Source organism: Neofelis nebulosa, chromosome 2 (genome assembly GCF_028018385.1).
Source record: "Neofelis nebulosa isolate mNeoNeb1 chromosome 2, mNeoNeb1.pri, whole genome shotgun sequence".
Lineage (NCBI taxonomy): Eukaryota > Metazoa > Chordata > Mammalia > Carnivora > Felidae > Neofelis > Neofelis nebulosa.
The window spans coordinates 122,331,626-122,351,506 of record NC_080783.1 but is presented as its reverse complement, the minus strand read 5'-3'; the positions used below and the strand labels follow the sequence as shown (position 1 = coordinate 122,351,506).

At 52.3% G+C, this 19,881-nt stretch overlaps 1 protein-coding gene across 7 annotated transcripts in view; it reads right to left on the bottom strand.

Annotated features, from left to right (window-relative positions):
- The window catches only part of IGSF3 (immunoglobulin superfamily member 3), a 93,790-nt gene that overhangs the window by 4,297 nt on the left and 69,612 nt on the right, over positions 1-19,881 (bottom strand). For all 7 annotated transcript variants that reach the window (XM_058716080.1, XM_058716081.1, XM_058716082.1 and 4 more), the window contains 3 exons: positions 8,549-8,959; positions 4,478-4,885; positions 639-1,109 (listed from right to left, as the gene is read on the bottom strand). In XM_058716080.1, coding sequence (XP_058572063.1) covers positions 639-1,109; positions 4,478-4,885; positions 8,549-8,959 — 1,290 coding nt within the window. The remainder of the gene's footprint in view (positions 1-638; positions 1,110-4,477; positions 4,886-8,548; positions 8,960-19,881) is intronic.

Genomic DNA, 19,881 nt, shown 5'->3' with positions numbered 1-19,881 from the left:
CTCTGACAAAAGGCAACTGTAAGAGTGCCCTGTTAGAACAAATTATTCAGCACAGCCATTATTTCCTCTGGTCTCTGTCCATGGAGTTCCTTGATTGGGTGAGAAGTCCGAGTCCTGGACCAAGGGAGCAGGGCCGCCGCTAAGCCCTTCCCAGATGCCCTGTGGCATCACCCACTGCCCTTCTACTAGTTGGTTCTCCCAACCATGCGACATCCCCCTAAACCTCGAAATCACCCTCCAAAATACACATGAACCAAGAACACAGACTGTACTCAGGCTTCATTGTTTTGGTTTTTTTTTTCTCCCTTCTTATGAGTCTGAAACACGGTAACTGGCTAAAGAGGGACCAGGCTGGCTATGGAGCCACCAGTAACACCTACCAATATACTTGGACGATGAGCTCTCACTAAAATAGAATCTGGTGGGACATCAGGCTTGTGATCACTTTAATTCCTACCCACGTGGGGCAGTCAAGGGTCAATTCCACGAACTGGTGTTTCAAAGCCCAAATGCCTGGGACAGGTGGGAATACCACTTACTGAGCCATAATTGAGCTCTGATTTCATTCTTCCAGACCGCTGGAATCAACAGTTGGAACCAGCAGGGACCTCCTTCCCCTGTAACCTGGGAAAACTCACTTGTGTCCAGAACACGGATGCCGATGGGGGCCGACTCCTCCTCCGTCAGCCGGTACCATTCCTTCTGGGGGCCGGGCAACCACTCCTCCACGCGGCACGAGTAGTTCCCCGTGTCCCGGGGGCTGGCCTGCAGCACGGTGAGCCGGTAGAGCAAGGGGGAGAGCCTCTGGAAGCGAAGCCGGCCCTCCCACGGGCTGCCTTCTGGGCCAAAGACAGCATCCGGGCCCACGCTCAGCAGGGCCGTCCGCTCTGTGAGGTCCTCTTCTTCCTCCTCGTCCCCCTCCTCCTCCTCCTGTTCTCCCAGGCCAGGGCCTCCCCTTTCCCCTCCAGCTTTAGTCCTCAGAGAGTACCAGGCCACGGCAAAGCGGGAGTCCTGACTTGATCGAGAAACGATGCTACAGTCCAGCTGGAAAGCTGCCTTCTCGGACACCGTGGCATTGGGGACCACCGTGTCCACCTGCAGGGCGGCGTCTGGGGGAGGTGAGGGGCAAAAAAGGAGGAAGAGGCTGTTTTAGTTTCTCTGCTCAAAACAACCCGTGTGTCCATCACCAAATACACTCTAGTAACACAGTAACACACAATACACACCTACTACTGGAAGGAGTAAGGCAGTAGTACGTGGCAGAGATGAGGAAGGGCCCAGGGAAGATGGCTAGACTACAGGAGAGCTGTGCATCCTGTGTGCCACTGTATGCAGAAGAAAATGTGTTTTGTTCGGACACGTGGATTTGGTTACATTTGCACAAAATATCTGTGGAAGAACTCACAAGAGGTGGGTAACACGGCTGCTCATGGGAATCCGGGGAGGAAGGGACACTTACTTTCACTGTAACCTCTTGCAGTGGCTGAAGGGTCCCCCCACCCCCAAGATTCATGCCTATCTGGAACTTCAGAATGTGACCTTATTTGGAAATAAAGTCTTTGCAGGTGTGATGAACTCCTACTGGATTTAGGGTGGGCACTACATGCAACGACCGGTGTCCTGAGAAGAGAAGGGGCCACACAGAGAGAAGGCCGTGTGAACTGGGGCAATGCAGCCACAAGCCAGGGAATACTTGGGACCACAGAGAAGCTGGAAGAGGCAAGGAAGGATTCTTCCCTAGAAACTTCAGCGGGGGAAGCCTGGCCCTGCTGATAATTTGCTTCTAGACCACTAGCCTCCAGAACCATCAGACAATAAATTTTTGTTGTTTTAAGCTACGAAGCTTGTGCTAATTTGTTATGGCAACCCTGGACAAGGAATTCACCCTTCAGCAGTTCTGGAGTTTAAACTGTGTGCATGTAGATGGTTACCTATGCCCCAGGGAACCGAGGAGGTAAGTATTCGCTAAGGACTGAAGCCCAGCCATAGACAACAGACCCGAAAGTGCCCCTCACCTTGAGCACAGACCCCAGAAGGATGTCCCGGACAGCATCTTCCCGACAGAGATTGGAGACACAAAACAGCCGTGGAGAGGTTACCCCAGCAGGTGAGTCAGACCTCACAGACACCACCGGGCAGCTATAATCTCTATCTTCATTTTGCTGCCTCCCCCCTGCCTTTGTTTGGCTCACTGGGGTAGGTACTCAACAAATAATCCGTTCCCTCCCTCCTAAATGGCCTGTTTGGCCCTGTTGATGAAATGCTCGCAAAAGATGCCAACATAACAGCCACAAAAGCAGAGATACCAAATCGGATTCTGCTTGGATAAAGACCAAATAGGACCACTTCCCAGGTACTGTCCTGGGCTTTCAATGAATTGGCTTCATGTCGCTCACAGGTGAACACAAAGCTGGGCGCCCCCACCTTTGTGGGGCTCTGCCAAGCCCCCGCACACCCCCATCCAGAATCTTGGTGTGCGTCACGGGCACCTGAAAGCTCAGGACCTGGGTACAGGTGGTGGGAAGTGTGCCTCAGCCCAGCACCGGTGGGGGAGAACACGCTGGAAGGCAACGTGGCAGGGTGGAGAATACCCTATCATAGAGACTCCTGCTCCCTCGCACATCGGTTCATCCTTGCAGAGATCACGGCTGACTGTGTCCCAAGCCATCAGAGAGGAATCCTACAGATTAAGGCACATCCTAGGGCACCTTCGCCCTGCAGAGCCTACCAAGCTGGTGTCCCAAAGCTCCCAGCGGCTGGCCAATGTGATGCCACGCAATGGCAAGATGGCAGAGACCCCAGAAGGGCCTCTTCCCCACCTACTCTCCCTTTGCTTTCTTCTCGTCTGAATGCTTACAATTTAAGCATTCACTTTTTTTTTTAAGTTTATATATTTATTTTGAAAGAGAGAGAGCAAGCCTGAGTGGGGGAGGAGCAGAGAGAGACAGAGGGAGGGAGAGAATCCCAAGCAGGCTCCACAACGAACAGGGGTTTGAACTCAAGAATGAAGAGACCATGACCTGAGCAGAAACCAAGAGTCAGGCGCCTAACTGACTGAGCCATGCAGGTGCCCCGGCGCTTAACTTTTCATGTAAATTTCCTGGCTCCTTCGCGTGCTTAGTGATGACTCAATACAAGTGTTTTGAATGAAACAGGCCCACTTTCCCGTGTCCTCCCCCCACTCCCTGTAGCATGTCTCTCACTAATGTGGTGGCCCATGTCCATCCCCTTCTGCCAGAGGCCAAACCATCTCCCTGTGCAGACTTTAGCACTCTTTCCTGCTTCAGGTGTAAGCCACAAGAAAGAAGCGTGCTTCTCCCCCTCCCCTGTAGGTTAAGCTGCAATGCAGTGGGCAGTCCAGAAATGTCTGTCTGCCCCTGGGCCACCTGGAGCCCTGGTTTGGCAACGTGCAAGCGGGTGAGCCTCCGGGGAGAAGAGCACACTCAGATGCCACGTCTCTGCCAATTTACCTTTGGAAGAAGACACGCGGCAGTTTCTAAGCAAGGCGAAAAGAGAAAACACATAAGCTCATGGCAAATAGGAGTAACCCCAGGCAGAGGTGATTTCCTGTCCAGCTTCGGCAAGACACAGAGCAGAGAGATAATGCCCTTTCCTGTAACAAAGGGCACGTTCACTCTCGAAGTGTGTGTTCCGTGACGCATGGGGTGAGCACAGCTGCGAGGCCCCCGTGTCCCACCAAGGCAGACAGCCGCTCCACGCAGGTGTGGAAACATGACGAATGCTCCCACCAGACCACCAACAGAGGCCCTGGGATGCTCAGAAAATGGGCAAGACGGAGCGTTCGCACTGGCCCAGCCACAAAGTTCATTCCTGCCCCACGTCTGCTGCGGGGGGAGGCACTGACTTTTCGCTCTGACTTGAATGAGGAGGTGATATTGCAGAGGACACAGGAATCCTGCTCACCTCTGCTTTAATTATGGGTTTAAATGTGTAACGATCATTATACTGAGTAATTATGTGCATTTAGCCACTTTAGGAACAACAGTAAGGACAAGAAAAGCCACACAGTGCAGTCAGAACAGTCGTCGGCACCAATAAAATTATTAGGAAGTGAAAGACTAAATTTCATCATTTTCTATTTAAAGCACATGAATCCATTGTTTTCCACTGAAAACCTACAAGCCCAATTTTTTGAACCGTACGACTACTGTTTCAAAAGTTTTTGCATATCTACCACCTCCTGAATCTGAATGTATTCTTTAAAGAGAAAATATTCTGTGTTCTGCAACAAGTGAAAAATGTTACTCTAGCGAAGAAACAGGATCACCTTAGGCCAAAGCCAGATGTGCAATTTCCCGTTCGCTTAGGGGGGAAAAAATCTGAGACAATTGTAAACGCAAAATGTAAATGCTCCTATGTTTAACCGCAAACAACGTATGTTGCGCAGCACACAAAGTAGGACACTTATGAGGGGAAACGCCCAGAGCAGTGAGGGCCTGGGGATGTGAAGCCTCACCTGGCCGCATGACAGTAACAGCCATCTGCCCGGCAGTGTCCTCTGCCCGCTTATACCACACGCCGCTGGGGCTGGGGAGCCACTCCTCCACGCGGCAGCTGTAGGTCCCGCTGTCCTGCACCGCCACGTTCTGGATGAACAGCCGATACACGCCGGACGAAGGACTCTCCAGATGCAGCCGCCCCTTCAGGTTGTTTTTGGCCGCCTGCTCCCCATAGTGGAAGGTGGCCTCGCGGCTCAGGCGGGCCACAGTCTCCCGCTCCGGGTGGTTGGGCTTCCACACAAACCACTCGACCATGAGCTGGGACGCAGCGCTGGTGCGGTTCAGCACCACACACTCCAGCTGCACCTGCTGCGTCTCCAGGACCGACAGATTCCCCTGCGCTTGGCTGAGCTTCAGGCGGCTGTCTGGAAAGGGGAGGAAAGACACATTAGCAGAGAGGCACAACAGGTTCTCGCATGCACATTTTGCAAACGCAGGCCGACGGCTGCCCTCCCCGTGCTAAAGGGCAGCGGCACACTCCATCAGCAGAAACACTTCCGGGTGGGGCGCCCTACACATAACGCGTTCCTGGATTGCGTGTCCGAGTGCCCGGACTGTCAACAGCAGTTCATGGTAACAGCTGTCCCCCAATTTATATCTCGTTGATTCAGATGCACAGAGGAGGACAAGCATGAGCTATGGATGCCTCCACACCCAGTGACAGCAGACCATAAGCATACAGCTGACCAGAGGGGTGGCTGCGAAGGGACAGGCAGGAAAGGGCGTGCTGAGACCCCCTTTCAAGCCCAGAGCAAATTTTAAAAACTGACCACAGGATGGCTAGAATATACCGGACTGTCCACCACCAAAGAACTACAGAGGAAGCAGTTTAAATATGTCCCCGAGTTGGCCTTAGGAACCGCAGTCCTTGCTTTCTCAGGTTCCCTCTCGAGGTGGGAACAGAACTGATCTGACATTAGTGAAGAAAAGCCCGATATGGATGGAACCAGTGACTTGACAGCTCAGCCCATCAGATCCTCCTCTAGAGAGAAAAGTGTCGTTAATGATGGTACACCCAGATGACAGGCATGTAATTTTATAAAAGGTCCTAATGAGTCTATCTGGACCAGAGAGATCAAACAGCTACAGAATTGCAGGAACACCTGGGGAAGGAGACCTTTGGAGTGACATCTGAAGAGGGAGAGGGCCGCACACCGTCACGTTTTACTTTTTACATTTCAAAACTTCCCGAGTATTTTACAATGGAAGGCAATACCCTTTGGTATTAAAAGGTCAAAAATTAAAAATAACAGAAAAACTGTTTTAAATAACTGGTCTCCCCAGAATATACATATACGTGTGTGTGTGTGTGTGTGTGTGTGTGTGTGTGTGTGTGTTGTGTGAAGATGTTAACTCTAGTTGTCCTGGGTTGAAAGATTATTTTCTTCTTTGTGTTTTCCAAAAGCTCTAGAAGCATATTCTTTCTCATCAGCAAAAAAAAAAAAAAAAAAAAAAAAAAAAGGAGAGGGGTGGTGTGTAGAGAAAGGAGAAGCAGAGGAAGGAAAAAAAAAAAAAAGAAACGAAAACTCTCAACTGAAAAGGAGGAACGTGTTGTTTTAATCAGGGTCTTGTGCGTTTTCTGTTTAAGGTGTTAGTATTCCCCAGAGATGACTCTCCCTACACGGATTTTGACAAACCTCCTTCCTGCCCCAGTGAGCTCACTGTGGGTCTGTAGTCTCAGATGGGGGGAGTCCCTCAATAAATTTAGGATCCACCAAGATTCTCTTAGTTTCTGCACAAACAAGTGAAGGGAAAGGATGACACATCTGGTGGGCAGGGGGATCATGTCCTCCCACCAGACAAAGTGACCAGAACTGAAAACAGACAGGAAGAACAGAAACCTAAGAGAATCCGTGTAGGCCAAATGACAAATGCCAGTTTTCAAAAGTCCCAAGGACTGGCCTGAGGTCTCTGGAAATACCAAGAGGGACCAGGCAGACCAGAGCTTCCTCCGCAATACATCAGCAGAAGGGTTCCCAAAAGTGCCACTGAGGGGGGTGACAATCTGCACTGGGGCAGTCTTAGCAATACAACATCTGGAGGGAAAAGGGGGGCCAGGCCACGTCCAGGCCTCTGCATCTGGTCCTATGTGCTGTCTGAACAAGTGTTTATTGAAGCTTCCTGGGAGACAAGCCATGGGAACAGAAAGGTAAAATACACACACACACACACACACACACACACACACACACACGCACGCACACTTCTATATATAACACATATTTCATGATGAGTGAATTTCCATATGTATAAATACGAATAAGCAGTTTATAATTTCTTACATATGAATAAGTAAAGAAACAGAATGCCAGGTGGGGGTGTGTGCTAGGCAGGGGAGAAAGGGGTACAAAGTGACTAGGATGCTATTTTAGTTAAAATGAGCTAGAAACGGGGCGTCTGGGTGGCGCAGTCGGTTGGGCGTCCGACTTCAGCCAGGTCACGATCTCGCGGTCTGTGAGTTCGAGCCCCGCGTCAGGCTCTGGGCTGATGGCTCAGAGCCTGGAGCCTGTTTCCGATTCTGTGTCTCCCTCTCTCTCTGCCCCTCCCCCGTTCATGCTCTGTCTCTCTCTGTCCCAAAAATAAATAAATGTTGAAAAAAAAAAAAAAATGAGCTAGAAACACCTCTGAGGAAGAATGAGATAAATGAAGATCTGTGGTCAACCTGTTCCAGGCTAAGAGAACAGTAACTACAAAGGCCCTGGGGTGTCCAAGGAAAGCAGCCATCTGTTCCTTATTCAATCAATATTTATTAACGGCACCATGCCAGTGGCTGAAAATACAAAGACACAGCCCTGTCCTCAAAGTGCTTAGAGTAGAAAAGAATTGCAAACAAATAATTGTTACATTAGGTATTTTATAACGAAAAAAGAACCTCTGGCAATATGGGAGAAAGCAGGGAAGCCTTCCTGGAGGTGATGTCGAGTGAAGTCTTGGGGATGGGGTAGAGACAGGGGAGAGGCCGTGGGAGAGGGGCGTTCCAGGCAGAGAGGACAGCATATAAACGAATGCATGGACATGGGACTTAGGGTAGCACCCCTGCCCATCAGGAAGGACAGGCAGCGACAACAAATCACAGGCCACGCAGATATGAGGGATGGACAGGGAGCTTAAGGCTACATCAGGTGGGGCTTAGAGCTCTTTAACAAGGGGAAAGGGAGACTGACGGGGCACCCTTCACATGTGAAAAGATACGACCCAAAGTTATCCTGGGCTGTTCCAGGGGCAGACCTAAACCTGGAGGGAAATTACACGGAGGGGGGTTTTCCACCCATGAGGCCTGCGGATGTAGAAAGCTCCCCACCCCAGGAAGCATTCCGGCAGAGGTCAGGTGCCGGCCCAGTCTGTCAGGCAGCAGAATGAGGGCCGCACCCACAGTCTGAGAGGTGGCAGAGGGGCGGATCGCTTTGCAGACAGGGAGGGTTCCTGAAATGGGTAGTAAGAAAGAAAGGGGAAGCAGAGGACAGAGACTAGAAAGTGCCCTCTGGGTCAGAATGCTGGCTATGGAGCTGGCGCCAGCCTGAGCTCCAGGGTGTGACCTGCTAACCCAAAAGGAGACCCAGGAGCTGCCAGGGACCCTCCCTTGCCACCTCTTGCTCAGCACAGCCGCCCCTCGGGCCTCTCCCTGGTAAGGGAGACACTGTCCGTAAGAGCAGAGTCAAGGACGCTTTCCTGGGGTTGCCCTCAGCACCAGGACGCTCTCACTGCAGACAAAGCGGGCAGCCCACAGTGCACCAGGGTGACGGCCCCTGCACCTGCACCCACACCCCACGTGGACCCTGCGGCACCCCGTCACCCCCAGGCAGGTCTCTGCACCTGCACCCACACCCCGCGTGGACCCTGCGGCACCCCATCACCCCCAGGCAGGTCTCTGCACCTGCACCCACACCCTGTGTGGACCCTGCGGCACCCCATCACCCCCAGGCAGGTCTCTGCACCTGCACCCACACCCCGTGTGGACCCCACAGAGCCCCGTCACCCCCAGGAAGCCTCTCTGTACTAACCCCGTGCCGGCCGCGCCCTCGTCTTACCTGGCCGCTTCACAGTGACTTCTGTGCGCCCCGAAACCTCCTCGGCCAGCTTGTACCAGGCATAGTTGGGGCTCAGCAGCCACTCCTCCACGTGGCAGTAGTAGCTGCCACTGTCACTGACCTCGGCCCTCTGCACGGTGAGGCTGAACAAGCCCCCGGAAACGTGCCTCTCGAACTGCAGCCGGGGCCTCAGGCCCTCCTCCTCGGCATAGGTGCCGTACTCAAAGGCAGAGCTGTGGGTGGTTTTCAGGATGAGCTTCCCGTCGGCATCCGAGGGCTTATGCACGTACCAGAGCACCGCAAAGTGGGAGTTCGAGCTGGTCTGAGACTTAACCGAGCAGTTCAGCTGGATGGGCCTGTTTTCCACCAGAGTGAGGGTCCTCTTCGACTTGCTCACCTGCAGCTTTGTCACTGCAAAGGAAAGGGGGCGGTTCAGCACAATCACCGCACGCACCCGCCCAGGAACGTCCCCAGCCTCACGTGCGGCCTCCGGCCTGGTTTTGCCCCGCACGGTTCCGGGAGGGCCGGCCGTGGACGGGCTTCCTTCGAAGCATGGCTCGGTGTGAGGGAGGCTGCACGGAGCCAGTTTTACCCCAACATCCCTCCACCTGTCTCCTTCCTACTCCCCTCACCTGCACGCAGCCTCCAGGGGACCCAGCTGAAACTTCAATCGTTTGCCTGCCTAGGAAGTTCAATGGCTCCCAACTGCTTGAGCTCATAAAGGAAAAAAAAAATTCCTTTTCACAGTACAAAGTCCCTCCAGGATTTGGCTCTTACCCAACTGTCCTCACTCATCTCAGTGACTCACCCCTCCAGCGCCCCCACCCCTCCCCAGCCCCCTGCACCTCCTCCTTGAGCTCTGGTCTCTGCTCAGCTGTCCTCTCTGCCTATATGTCCCTCCACCATCTCCCTCCACACCCCCGATCCTTCTGTGCCCTCGTCCTTCCATGCCCCCTCTTTCCCTCCCATCCTACTGGGCCAGCAGCCCCTCTCTGCCCTGGCACCACATCTTCTACATATCTTCCAGAAGTTTTTCCTTAGTCTCTCTTCCACCCTAGCCTCTGAGCGCCCTGTGGGTAGAGATCAAGCTTTTCCCTTGCAGTCTGCAAGTATTCTGAGTGTGCCCTTCCTGATGCTAATAAGTGCTAGGAATGCCCTGAAGAACACTGTCCTGCCTAGGGGATGCTCTCGTCACTGCACCCCCAGAGCCTGGCACAGCGCCTGGGCTATGGAAAAGCACTCAATCAGCGTCTGCTGGGATATGTGGGGGAGAGCATGTGAGAGAAATATGGTAGCAGGTAGTTCAGGGATTGCTGGGGTGATCTTCCTGGGGGCAGAGAGAGGGAGGGGGCAGAGAGAGGGAGAAGGCAGAGAAGAAAATGCCGAGCAATGGGACAGAACGGAGCCACCTCCAGTGTCCTTCCCCTCTCCGCCTGCTCCAAAACCGGAAGGGAGGGCAGACTCCGGAGTGCCACCCTACCTGCTAATTAATGGCTATGCTCGCCTTTGAGGTGGCAGGAAGCCAAGGTCGAATGACATATATCTTACGTAGGTAATCTGGGATCATACCCACTCCATCTTTATGACACTTGGCTCTGCTTTCCCGCTACCAACCATCCTCTCCGTACTGAAAAAGTTGTAAAAAAGGAAGATGTGGGGCGCCTGGGTGGCGCAGTCGGTTAAGCGTCCGACTTCAGCCAGGTCACGATCTCGCGGTCCGTGAGTTCGAGCCCCGCGTCAGGCTCTGGGCTGATGGCTCGGAGCCTGGAGCCTGTTTCCGATTCTGTGTCTCCCTCTCTCTCTGCCCCTCCCCCGTTCATGCTCTGTCTCTCTCTGTCCCAAAAATAAATAAAAAATGTTGAAAAAAAAATTTAAAAAAAAAAAAAAAAGGAAGATGTAACTCTGAATTCCTCCTGGGGAGCTATCAGTGCAAGCACCTTTTCACATCCCAACTCAAATTTCTGAAAGCCCCAGACAGTCACTTGGATGCCCTGGTCCCGCACAGACAAACGTTGCAGATGGCAGGATCTGATCCCCCACACCATTACTACAAAAGCCACTCTAGGGACAAGTAACTCAGTGGTGAGTCGGGTGACACTCTTCACAAAGGACTGCTGGCTGAACTCACGTCCCCACAGACCTTCTCAAGCCATCAAGAACGCACCAACATGAGAGGACTCCCAGGTCCCACGGCCCACCCTTCTGGTTTCGTCTTTTGTTGGAGCCCAGTCTCCCGCGTTCCCCCTTCTTCAAACACACAGAGTCCTCCAGGGCACGCCGGGAATCCTGGGCAGGGTTTACTAGTTAGCTTCCAAGCTCAGCAAACTGGATGCACACGAGCTTGCCAGTCGACTTTTCAGATCGGATTCCGGCAATACTTAGAACACCCAGCTCCCTTTTCATTCCTTTCCAACCCAATTCACCGCATGCAAATGATATCTACATCAGCACAAATGATACCACCTGAATTATCTGGTTCTTGTCCAAGAAAACTGGGCTGTTCAGTGCAGAGTAGAAAGAGCTTTAAAATGTATTATTAATTGGGGCCAGATTATTTTTGCAAGTGTTACTAAGGAAACCTCAATTGCTATAGTAACTGCATATGTTAAACTGGAATCCTATGACTAAGCTTCAGTTCGGTCACATGGTCCCAGAGCAAGGATCCAAGAAAGAGAAATGTTTCAAAGGATTGCCATTTTTTTTTCTTTCCTTCCCATGTCAAAATATTGTGAAGTGTTGAAAAGCTGGAAAGAGAGGCATTTTTGAAATGTGGGGCATGCCTGACAGGTGGGCGAGGGGTCAGCTCCTATTCTATGCTCTGAATTCCCTCCCGCATCTCAAGGGCAGGGAGGACCTTCCCTGAAGCCCAGAGACCGCAGCCCCCACGACTAATTAGGAAGATCCACAGAGTCCTGTCCAGTACTGCCCTGGGCAGTGTGTCTGTCTACACCACCCTCCTCCACAGAGGCAGGGGAGCCCGGGGGCCCTCAAGGCCCGCAGGAATTTTCATCTGCATGATGACAGCACCTCACAGGAGTGCTGTACAGGTTAAACGCAACGGTCTATAGAAAGAGTTTAGCGCAGAGCCTGCTGGATCACGAACACGCAATCCATTTTCACTCTTCCCATTTCTTTTTGGTCTCTGGGTTCAGTCCCACGTTCAAAGCTCAACAGGACAACGGGTCAGACTGGCACATTTGCTACTGAAGTGCTCCCCTGGACCAGCAAGCACCAGGGTCACCTGGGAACTTGTTAGAAATGCAGACTCTGGGACCCCCCCACCCCGCACACCCCCCGGCGCCCCCCAGCCCACTGGCTCAGAATCTGCCTTTAACAAGATCCCTGGGTGATTCGCATGCACCTTAAAGCCTGAGAAATCCTGGACGTGGCCCTGTGAGTGAGTGGATTTCGAGAGGCAACAACGTAGAGGTGAAAAAGGAAAGATGCTGGGGGCCAAGGCCGGGTTAATCCCCAACAGCGAGTCAGCAGGAGGAAGCGGCAGGAAGAGAGGATTCGGGGCAAGGTCCCCACTTGGCTCCCCACCTGCCGGCACAGGCTCCAGTCACACCCTATCACACACGCCGCCTCCGGGGACACCTCAGGCTCCCAGAGCTGGGAGAGCTGTGCCCTGTTTGAGGGAGGGGCTCTATCTTTCTGCATCTGGAGGCTTTCCTTCCTAGGCCTCTCCTCAAATGGAATCGTGTGCTGTGGGTTTGAGAAGAGGACGCTGCGTTACAGCAAGGACGGGGTGGTAACAGGTGGGAGGCATCAGGAGGAAGGAGGAAGCCAGCTCAGAAGGGGGCCCGCTCCACCAGCCGACCTACCCATTCTGCGGATTCTGCTTTGTACCTGTGCTTGGCACACACAACTTCCATTGGTAAAGGATTCCCTTACATCCAGCTAGAGCTGTTAATTACAAAAAAAATTTTTTGTTTTTATTTCGGCGGGAGACAGAGAAAGCAGGCGAGCAGGGGAGAGGGGAAGAGGGAGAGAAAGAATCTTAAGCAGGTGCCACGTTCAGCACAGAGGCCGACACAGGACTCAGTCTCACAATCATGAGATCGTGACCTGAGCCGAAATCAAGAGTCAGATGCTCAACCAAATAAGCCACTCAGGCACCCTGAGGTTAACTTTTTAAAGGCCTTTTCTTTCCTACTGAATTATTTAAAGGGCACTGAATGATCTGTGGCCCAAGCATTTGCTAAACAAACTAATAAAAGGATGACCGAATAAATATGTGATGGATCTCGTCTTGGAGGTACGGAATATAAAGGAAAGGCATTTAATCCTGACTGTGATGGGAGGGACAGCACATTTCAAAAAGCGTGTGACCTCTGAGCTCAGCCCTGAAAAACAAGTGACTAGGTAGGTGCTCCCCAGGCACAGGAGGGGGGGAGAAAGGGCACCCAGGTGAGCGAAGGTGAGAACTTCTCTGTGCACCACTTTCAGGGAAGGGCAAGCAGTCAATACGGCAGGCAGATGAAGCGAGGGGCCTGGAGTGCGTGTCAGATGATGCCACCCCCCACCCCCCCGCCGGGGCTCCCAGCGGGCATCCGTGGCCTTCCCACAGTAGCATCACCTGGGCACCTGCTGAGACCACTGAATCACAAACGCCGCAGGGGAGGCCCAGCGACCTGCAGTCTCACAAGAGAAGCCACAGGTGTGGTGGTGAGGTGGCCACGGGAAACCCAGGGGACAGCAGCTTCTGTGCAGGGGGTGAGCAGAGGCCAGTGGTAGTAGGAAAGGAGACACAAGCCGTGAGGGAGGAGGGAGGGGGAGAGAGAGAGAGAGAGAGAAGAGGCTGTGCTTTATTAAGGACATGTGACAATGATCTTTAATGTTAGGCATTGGGGGGGTCACAGCGGCTGGACAGCAGACGTTTGTCAACTTGCAAGAACCAAGTCAGCCAAGAAGAGAAAACTATGGGGGTGCGTGTGCCACCCTTTCTCAGAGAAGGAGACGGCAAAGGCACCTGCCAGTCAAGCAGTTACATCCTAAGCCCCTGCTCCTCTTCTCCCCGTGGCCAGGCCCCATTTGAGCCCCTAGAATCTGTGTCCAACCTCACACTTGGCCTGCATTCCAGCCTTCCTGCCTGCAGCCTCAGCCCCCACCAGGGAGAGCTTCCTAAGCTGCAAACGGGAGCGTGTTGCTCCCAGCCCAGCAACAGCCCCACGACAGCAGTTTTCAACAGGGCAGCAAGGCCCCCAGGGACGCCGGGGAAACCTGTGGGCAGGTCTTTCCTGGTCACATTGATTGGGTAAGGGCTCTAGTCACATTTAATGGACGAGCGCCTGCGACAGATGTAAAGCCCCGTCTGGGATGGTTCTATGCAACAAAACTCTACCTCGTGTCCCATGTGACTTTCAAAGGACGCTCATACGGGTGAAAACTCTGTCCCTGAGCCTAGAACCTACACACGTTTCATTTTATTATCTCCACAATACTTTTTTTTTTTCTTGGCATGGTTTCACTATACGCCAGGTAAACGAAGGAAGGGTTTTCCTTTGCTCTGTTCAGTGCTGCTGTAAGAGTTGCTCAGGATTTCAGACGCCCTGTCCAGGACAGCAACGCCCCTCGCACGGGCCGGTGTGCACAGGGACAGAGCCGCAGTGCCTCTGCCCGGGGTAGCCGACCCTGAGCACGTTACATGTTACAGCATGTTACAGCGCATCATTTTATTATGAACCACCCTCTAAAAAGTTCGTCCTTTTTTCCACAATTTGGGGCACTGTGACAATTTTTAAAGATTATGTTGAGTAGGAATGTGAGATGGTCTAGGAATTTCATGTAGTAAAGGGACTGTTCTGGATTGTTATAAAAAGAAGTATATGATCTGAGCATGATGGGAACTCCTACCTGCTCGGTTTAGAACGTTCTTATTTAACAAATGTATATAATCCTCTCTACATGCTGAGCACTACTCTAAGCACTTCAGAAATGCTAACTACTTGCTCCCTACCAGACCTATGAAATAAGCATTATTAGTCCCAATGTTACAGACACTTGCCCAAGGGCACACTGCTGACCAGTGGTAGAGCCAGGATTCAAAGCCAGGCTGCCTGGTGTGTCCGTGCTTTTAACCATCACATACGGTGACCCTCCATACTTCTGTGTATAAAAGGGGCTCCCCTAGGGGCGCCTGGGTGGCTCAGTCGGTTAAGCGTCCGACTTCGGCTCAGGTCATGATCTCGCGCTCCGTGGGTTCCAGCCCCGCGTCAGGCTCTGTGCTGACAGCTCGGAGCCTGGAGCTGCTTCGGATTCTGTGTCTCCCTCTCTCTCTCTGCCCTTCCCCCCTCATGCTTTGTCTCTCTCTGTCAAAAATGAATGAACATTAAAAATATATATATAAAAGGGGCTCCCCTGGCTCTTGCCAACGTACCTGGGGACAAACCCCTCCCTGACCCCATGCTTCACTCGTATCAAAACAAGCATGCTGCTTCCTCCGTCCGTGATGTTCTCTGCACACACTCTGTTCTGAGCTGGAAACATCCCACTGCCCGCCCCCACACATGCCGATTCCCTCCCTGGGCCCATCGGTCATACCCCAGGCCGGCTCTCTTGCACCCCTGTGACTTTTCCCCGTGCTTCCCTCCTCCCAGGCCCTCAGCACAGCCTTCCAGGCAGGGACTGGAGTCTGCAGCTGCAGCACCCAGCATGGAAACGGGCACACAGTAGGTGCTCAAATGTGCTTGTGGACGGCAGTGGGAGGAAGGAGCAAGGAGAAAAGTAGCAAAGGTTTAGAAGCAGAAACAGCTAATTCGGGGTAACCCAGACATGCCCTGTCTCACCTGTCTGCAGACACAGCGGTGACCCTTTATGCAGGGCCTGCCAATTGGTACACCTGGCATCACCATGACAACGAGGCCTGGAGGCTTGGGGGTGGGTGCTGGGGACTCCTCTAGGCGCCCTTGCACTCGTGCTCACTGTCTCTGAGCACTTAGCAGGCAGAAGCCACAGGCTCGTGGCCTGGGAGGGGAACCCCAGGTTCTCCTGAAAGAAAGTAGGGGCCAATCCCACTTGGGATGAGGCAGCCTGTCACTTATCAGACTGTGACAAGGAAAGCCACAGTTCACATGCCCGGGACCCATGCAAGTCAAAGAAAAAGCCCTCAGCTCGCCCAATCTGCCAGGTCAGCAATAAGAAATTGGAGAAAACGGATTTGGCAGCATCCAGAGGGAGGGTATTAAATATTCATCCTGACTACCCATCAGTAAATCCCAGCAGAATACACCCACTGACAAGTCGGCTTTCTGCACTGGAGGCTGTCCTCCTGGAAGCTTGTTTATTGCTTTGTCAATCTGAATGTGCAATATTTAATAGCCAGACCAGGAGAGGGTCGTAAACGTTTGGAAAATGAGTGCTGACATTTCCCTTATTGCTTCCGTATTTAGGGATGTGTAATTGGAGGGTGTTTTTGGTGCTAAAGAAAATCAGAAGGAAGCAAAGCAATGTTTCGAAATTAAAAGAGAAAAGAATGGATTAAGAGCGAAGAATCGAATATGTTGAGCTGGCTTAAAGTCTTGCCTAAATGCCCCATGGGGGTCACACTCTGTGATCAATGAGAGTCAGGCTAAGCAAAATCAACAAAATCAGAGTGATGGCATTCCTTGAAGATTTCCTTGGGGATGTGCAGACGGAACAGGAAGCAGGTAAAAAGAATGGTCAATGATGGATCCACAATCGACCGTGCCATCCAGCCAGAGATTTTAATGAATCAAATACCTGTGATGTGGTCAGGTCAGCAGGTGGCCCTGGCAAGGACCGGTCTGGGGCACAGACCACACAGAGCCCTCTGGGAGCAGATGACATCAGCAGTTAAAGGCTGATAAATGGACCAGCGTGACAGAGCCAGCACTCTCTAGGTTTCTCTCTGATTCTGCTGGAATAAGAATGTTTGACAAAATATTCTTAAAAGGGGGTGGGGAGTAAGAGCAGGAATAAGAAGCCGTGTTTTGAGGGACAAGGAATGCAGGGAGGGAAGAAAGAAGAGAAGCCAGCACTGGATTTGAGCTCTGGTATCCCCAAGTCTTAGGGGCCATCTTGTGGCAGAAATCTGAAGAAACAGGGGAGTTACGGGAAGCATAAATTACACCCCTATACCATCAGCAAACTGGAACCCGTATGGGTTTCTCATGACCCCAACATCGAACAAACGAATTTAAGTATCTGCTAAAGGGCATCAGCAATTCGAGGATGCTAAACCAGAGAGAGGAGACAGCAAATAAAAGTACTTGGTACCACAGAGGATTCCTGAGAAGAAACACAAAATAGTTAACTGTCCAGAAAAATATGTAATATAATAAAATTAAGAGCTTGGAATCTGGAACCAGACTGCCTGTCTGGATTTGAATCTTGCTTCTGCCACTTATTAGGGATCACTGGGTAATTTATTTAACCCCTGTGTCAGTGTGCTCATCTATAAAGTGGATGAAACAGGACCCCCTCTCGGTGTTGCATGGGCTAAGAACCAAGCAAGCTATTACATATAAAGCACTCAGGATGGGGACGGACACACAAGAAATGCTCAATAAGTATCAGCTGCTACATCGGTGTTACTGTTACTGCTACAGCCACCTGTGCTGAGACCTCCATGCCAGCAATCTACGGAGAAACTCCTTCTATGAAGGGGGCTGTTAGCTGAATGCAAAAACATAATCTCTGACTACATGGCCTTCGAAAAAGTCAAAGTCTCCCTTTCATCCAGCCCCACGGCTTTTTAACAAGGCACACCTGGGTTCAAATCCCGACTTCCCACTCGCCACGCACTTGACTTGGCGAGTCAAAACCTCTCTGGGCCTCAGTTACTCCATTTATTAAAATTTTTTAAAATATTTATTTTTGAGACAGAGAGAGACAGGGTGTGAGCAGAGAGAGGGAGACAGAATCTGAAACAGGCTCCAGACTCTGAGCTGTCAGCACAGAGCCCGATGCGGGACTCGAACTCACAAACCACGAGATCATGACCTGAGCCGAAGTTGGACGCTCAACCGACTGAGCCACCCAGGCGCCCCCTCAGTTACTCCATTTATAAGGAAGCAACAGCTTCCTCCCAGGGTGGTGGTGCAGACAAAGGCGGCCGCATGCGCCACGTGTTGGACACCTTCAGCCCTCTGGTATCTTCCACCCCCACTTACCCCACACGGAAGCGCAGTACCCACCCGAGTGTGTGTGTGTGGGGGGGGGGGGTGGGAAGTAAACACGAACATGAGGCTCTTTGGAAAGCAGGAAGTGCTAACTGCATAAATATTTAATAAAGGACAGAATGTAACACTTAGAGGCATGAACTCTCCTCTGAGCCTCAGCCACTCCCTGGGCGGTGGCAGCAGCTACAGCACCCACGGGGCTCTCGAGGCAGCCTCCAGGGGGCCTCGAAAGTGCACCACTGCTCACCTCTGAGCAGAGGCCACACAACAAACAGCCGCTCCCAGGCCTCCCGCGCCAGTGCTGCTCCTTCCCGCCTGACAGTGAAAAACACAAACCAATTCAGAGCAAGCCACAGAGACCCGGAGACAGCCCTCCACCGCCTGGCTCTCTGGTGACATCCTCCCCCCGGGAGGAATGAAATGGCTGGCATCTGGAAGGCGGGGAGACCAAAACCCACCAGCAGCTGCACCTCAGTTTTCCCAAGCCGGTTGGCTGCTACCACGCCTCTGACGCACCGGGAGGCCTTAGTTTCTCCACGGAGAAACCAAAATGGGGATACAAACATCCACATCATTTCACTGTTGGTGATGAATGGTTAAGAAGAATGTAAGTGCTAAGCACAAAGCCAGGCACCCGAGAGCTAACTTCACACATAGTTTTCCCTTATTCTCTTTAGTAACACCATAAATGAACCAGAATCCAAAGAACTCAAACCTCTGATGAGCTGTCCTCAGCCTTCCCTTACATGCTCCAGCCTTAGAGTCCAAATAGGAATGGAAACAAGCAGGAGTTAGCAATCGATTCAAAAAGGCAATGTCAGGCAAGGTCCTGGGGTCAGCGTGAACCCTACCTTTCTATAGCCGTGGAACCATGTTGACGGGCTCCATGGCTCACAACACCGACCCTGAGGGCCAGAGGAGACCACAAATGCGCAATTACAATCGGAATGTCCTAGTCAGTAAGGCGGGCACGTGTGTCCCTAGGCGTTTCCACAACAAGGGGTCACACAAAATGGGGTCTCTGCTTAACCCTCCATTAACCCAAAAATCCACTTAAGCAGCACAGCCTCTTCCCTAAGCTTCCGCTTGCCCAGGCTCAGGCTCTAATTGGCCAAGGAACGGTCCCATCATTTTTACAAGTTGCTTGTTTCAAACTTTGGTACAGAATAGGATTTTTTTTTTTTTTAATTTAAAATTTTTTATTTTATTTTAGAGAAAGTCTGCAAGTGGGGGAGAGGGGCAGAGAGAGAAAGAGAGAGAGAATCTTAAGCAGACTCCATGCTCAGTGTGGAGCCCAACATGGGGCTCTATCCCAGGACTTTGGGATCATGACCTGAGCCGAAATCAAGGGTCAGATGCTCTACCGACTGAGCCACCCTGGCACCTCCGAAAGAGGGCTTTTCACGGGGTTTGAAGAGGCCAAGGGTAAACTCAGACAATACCCCCATGTAACCTCATGTTGCTGAAAACAACACCGTGACCATCTCACATGGCGGAGCAGACCAGGTCAGGTACGAACCATGGCTGTGAGTGGGCAGAAGAATCCTCTTTGCAAGGGGTTCAAACCACCTTTGCAAAGTGGGTCAGTCACAGAGTCAGAAAAACGTCTTTGCAAAGTCACCTCTCATCCAACCCACCCTTCGCCGCGTAGGTGAGTGTGCCCCACTGTGCAGGGGCCTGGCAATGGCAGAGACGCTGAGCAGCCTGGGCTCCACACCACAGCCGCTTCCAACCAAGCAGGAGAGGGGACGGACACCGGGGGGCCCACCAAAGCACATACACCTGACCCCTCCCCCGCATTAGGAAAAGTGCCCAATGACGGAGTGGTTGCAGGACACCCCCTGACCCAGGCTTCCCAAATTAGTGCGGCTTTACCAACGGCCGTGAGAGACTCACCTCTGTGGGGAAGGGGAGCTCAAGGAGGAGGCCAGAGCCTGGCTCAGGGAATCAGCATGGGAGACAGACAGACACGGGTTCAAACCCCGGCTCCGCCATTTACCAGCTATGTGACCCTAGGGTAGCCACTTCCTCTTTCCTGGGGTTGCTGTGAAATTCTCATAAAACCATCGACCCTAAGCACCTGCCACGAGGCAGTTACTCCGTTAAGTGCCTCACATGTTCCCTCTCCCGTTCCACGTTCCTTGTCTGCCAACAGGGAACAGTGTACCTCCTCCAGGCTGCTGTGGAAAG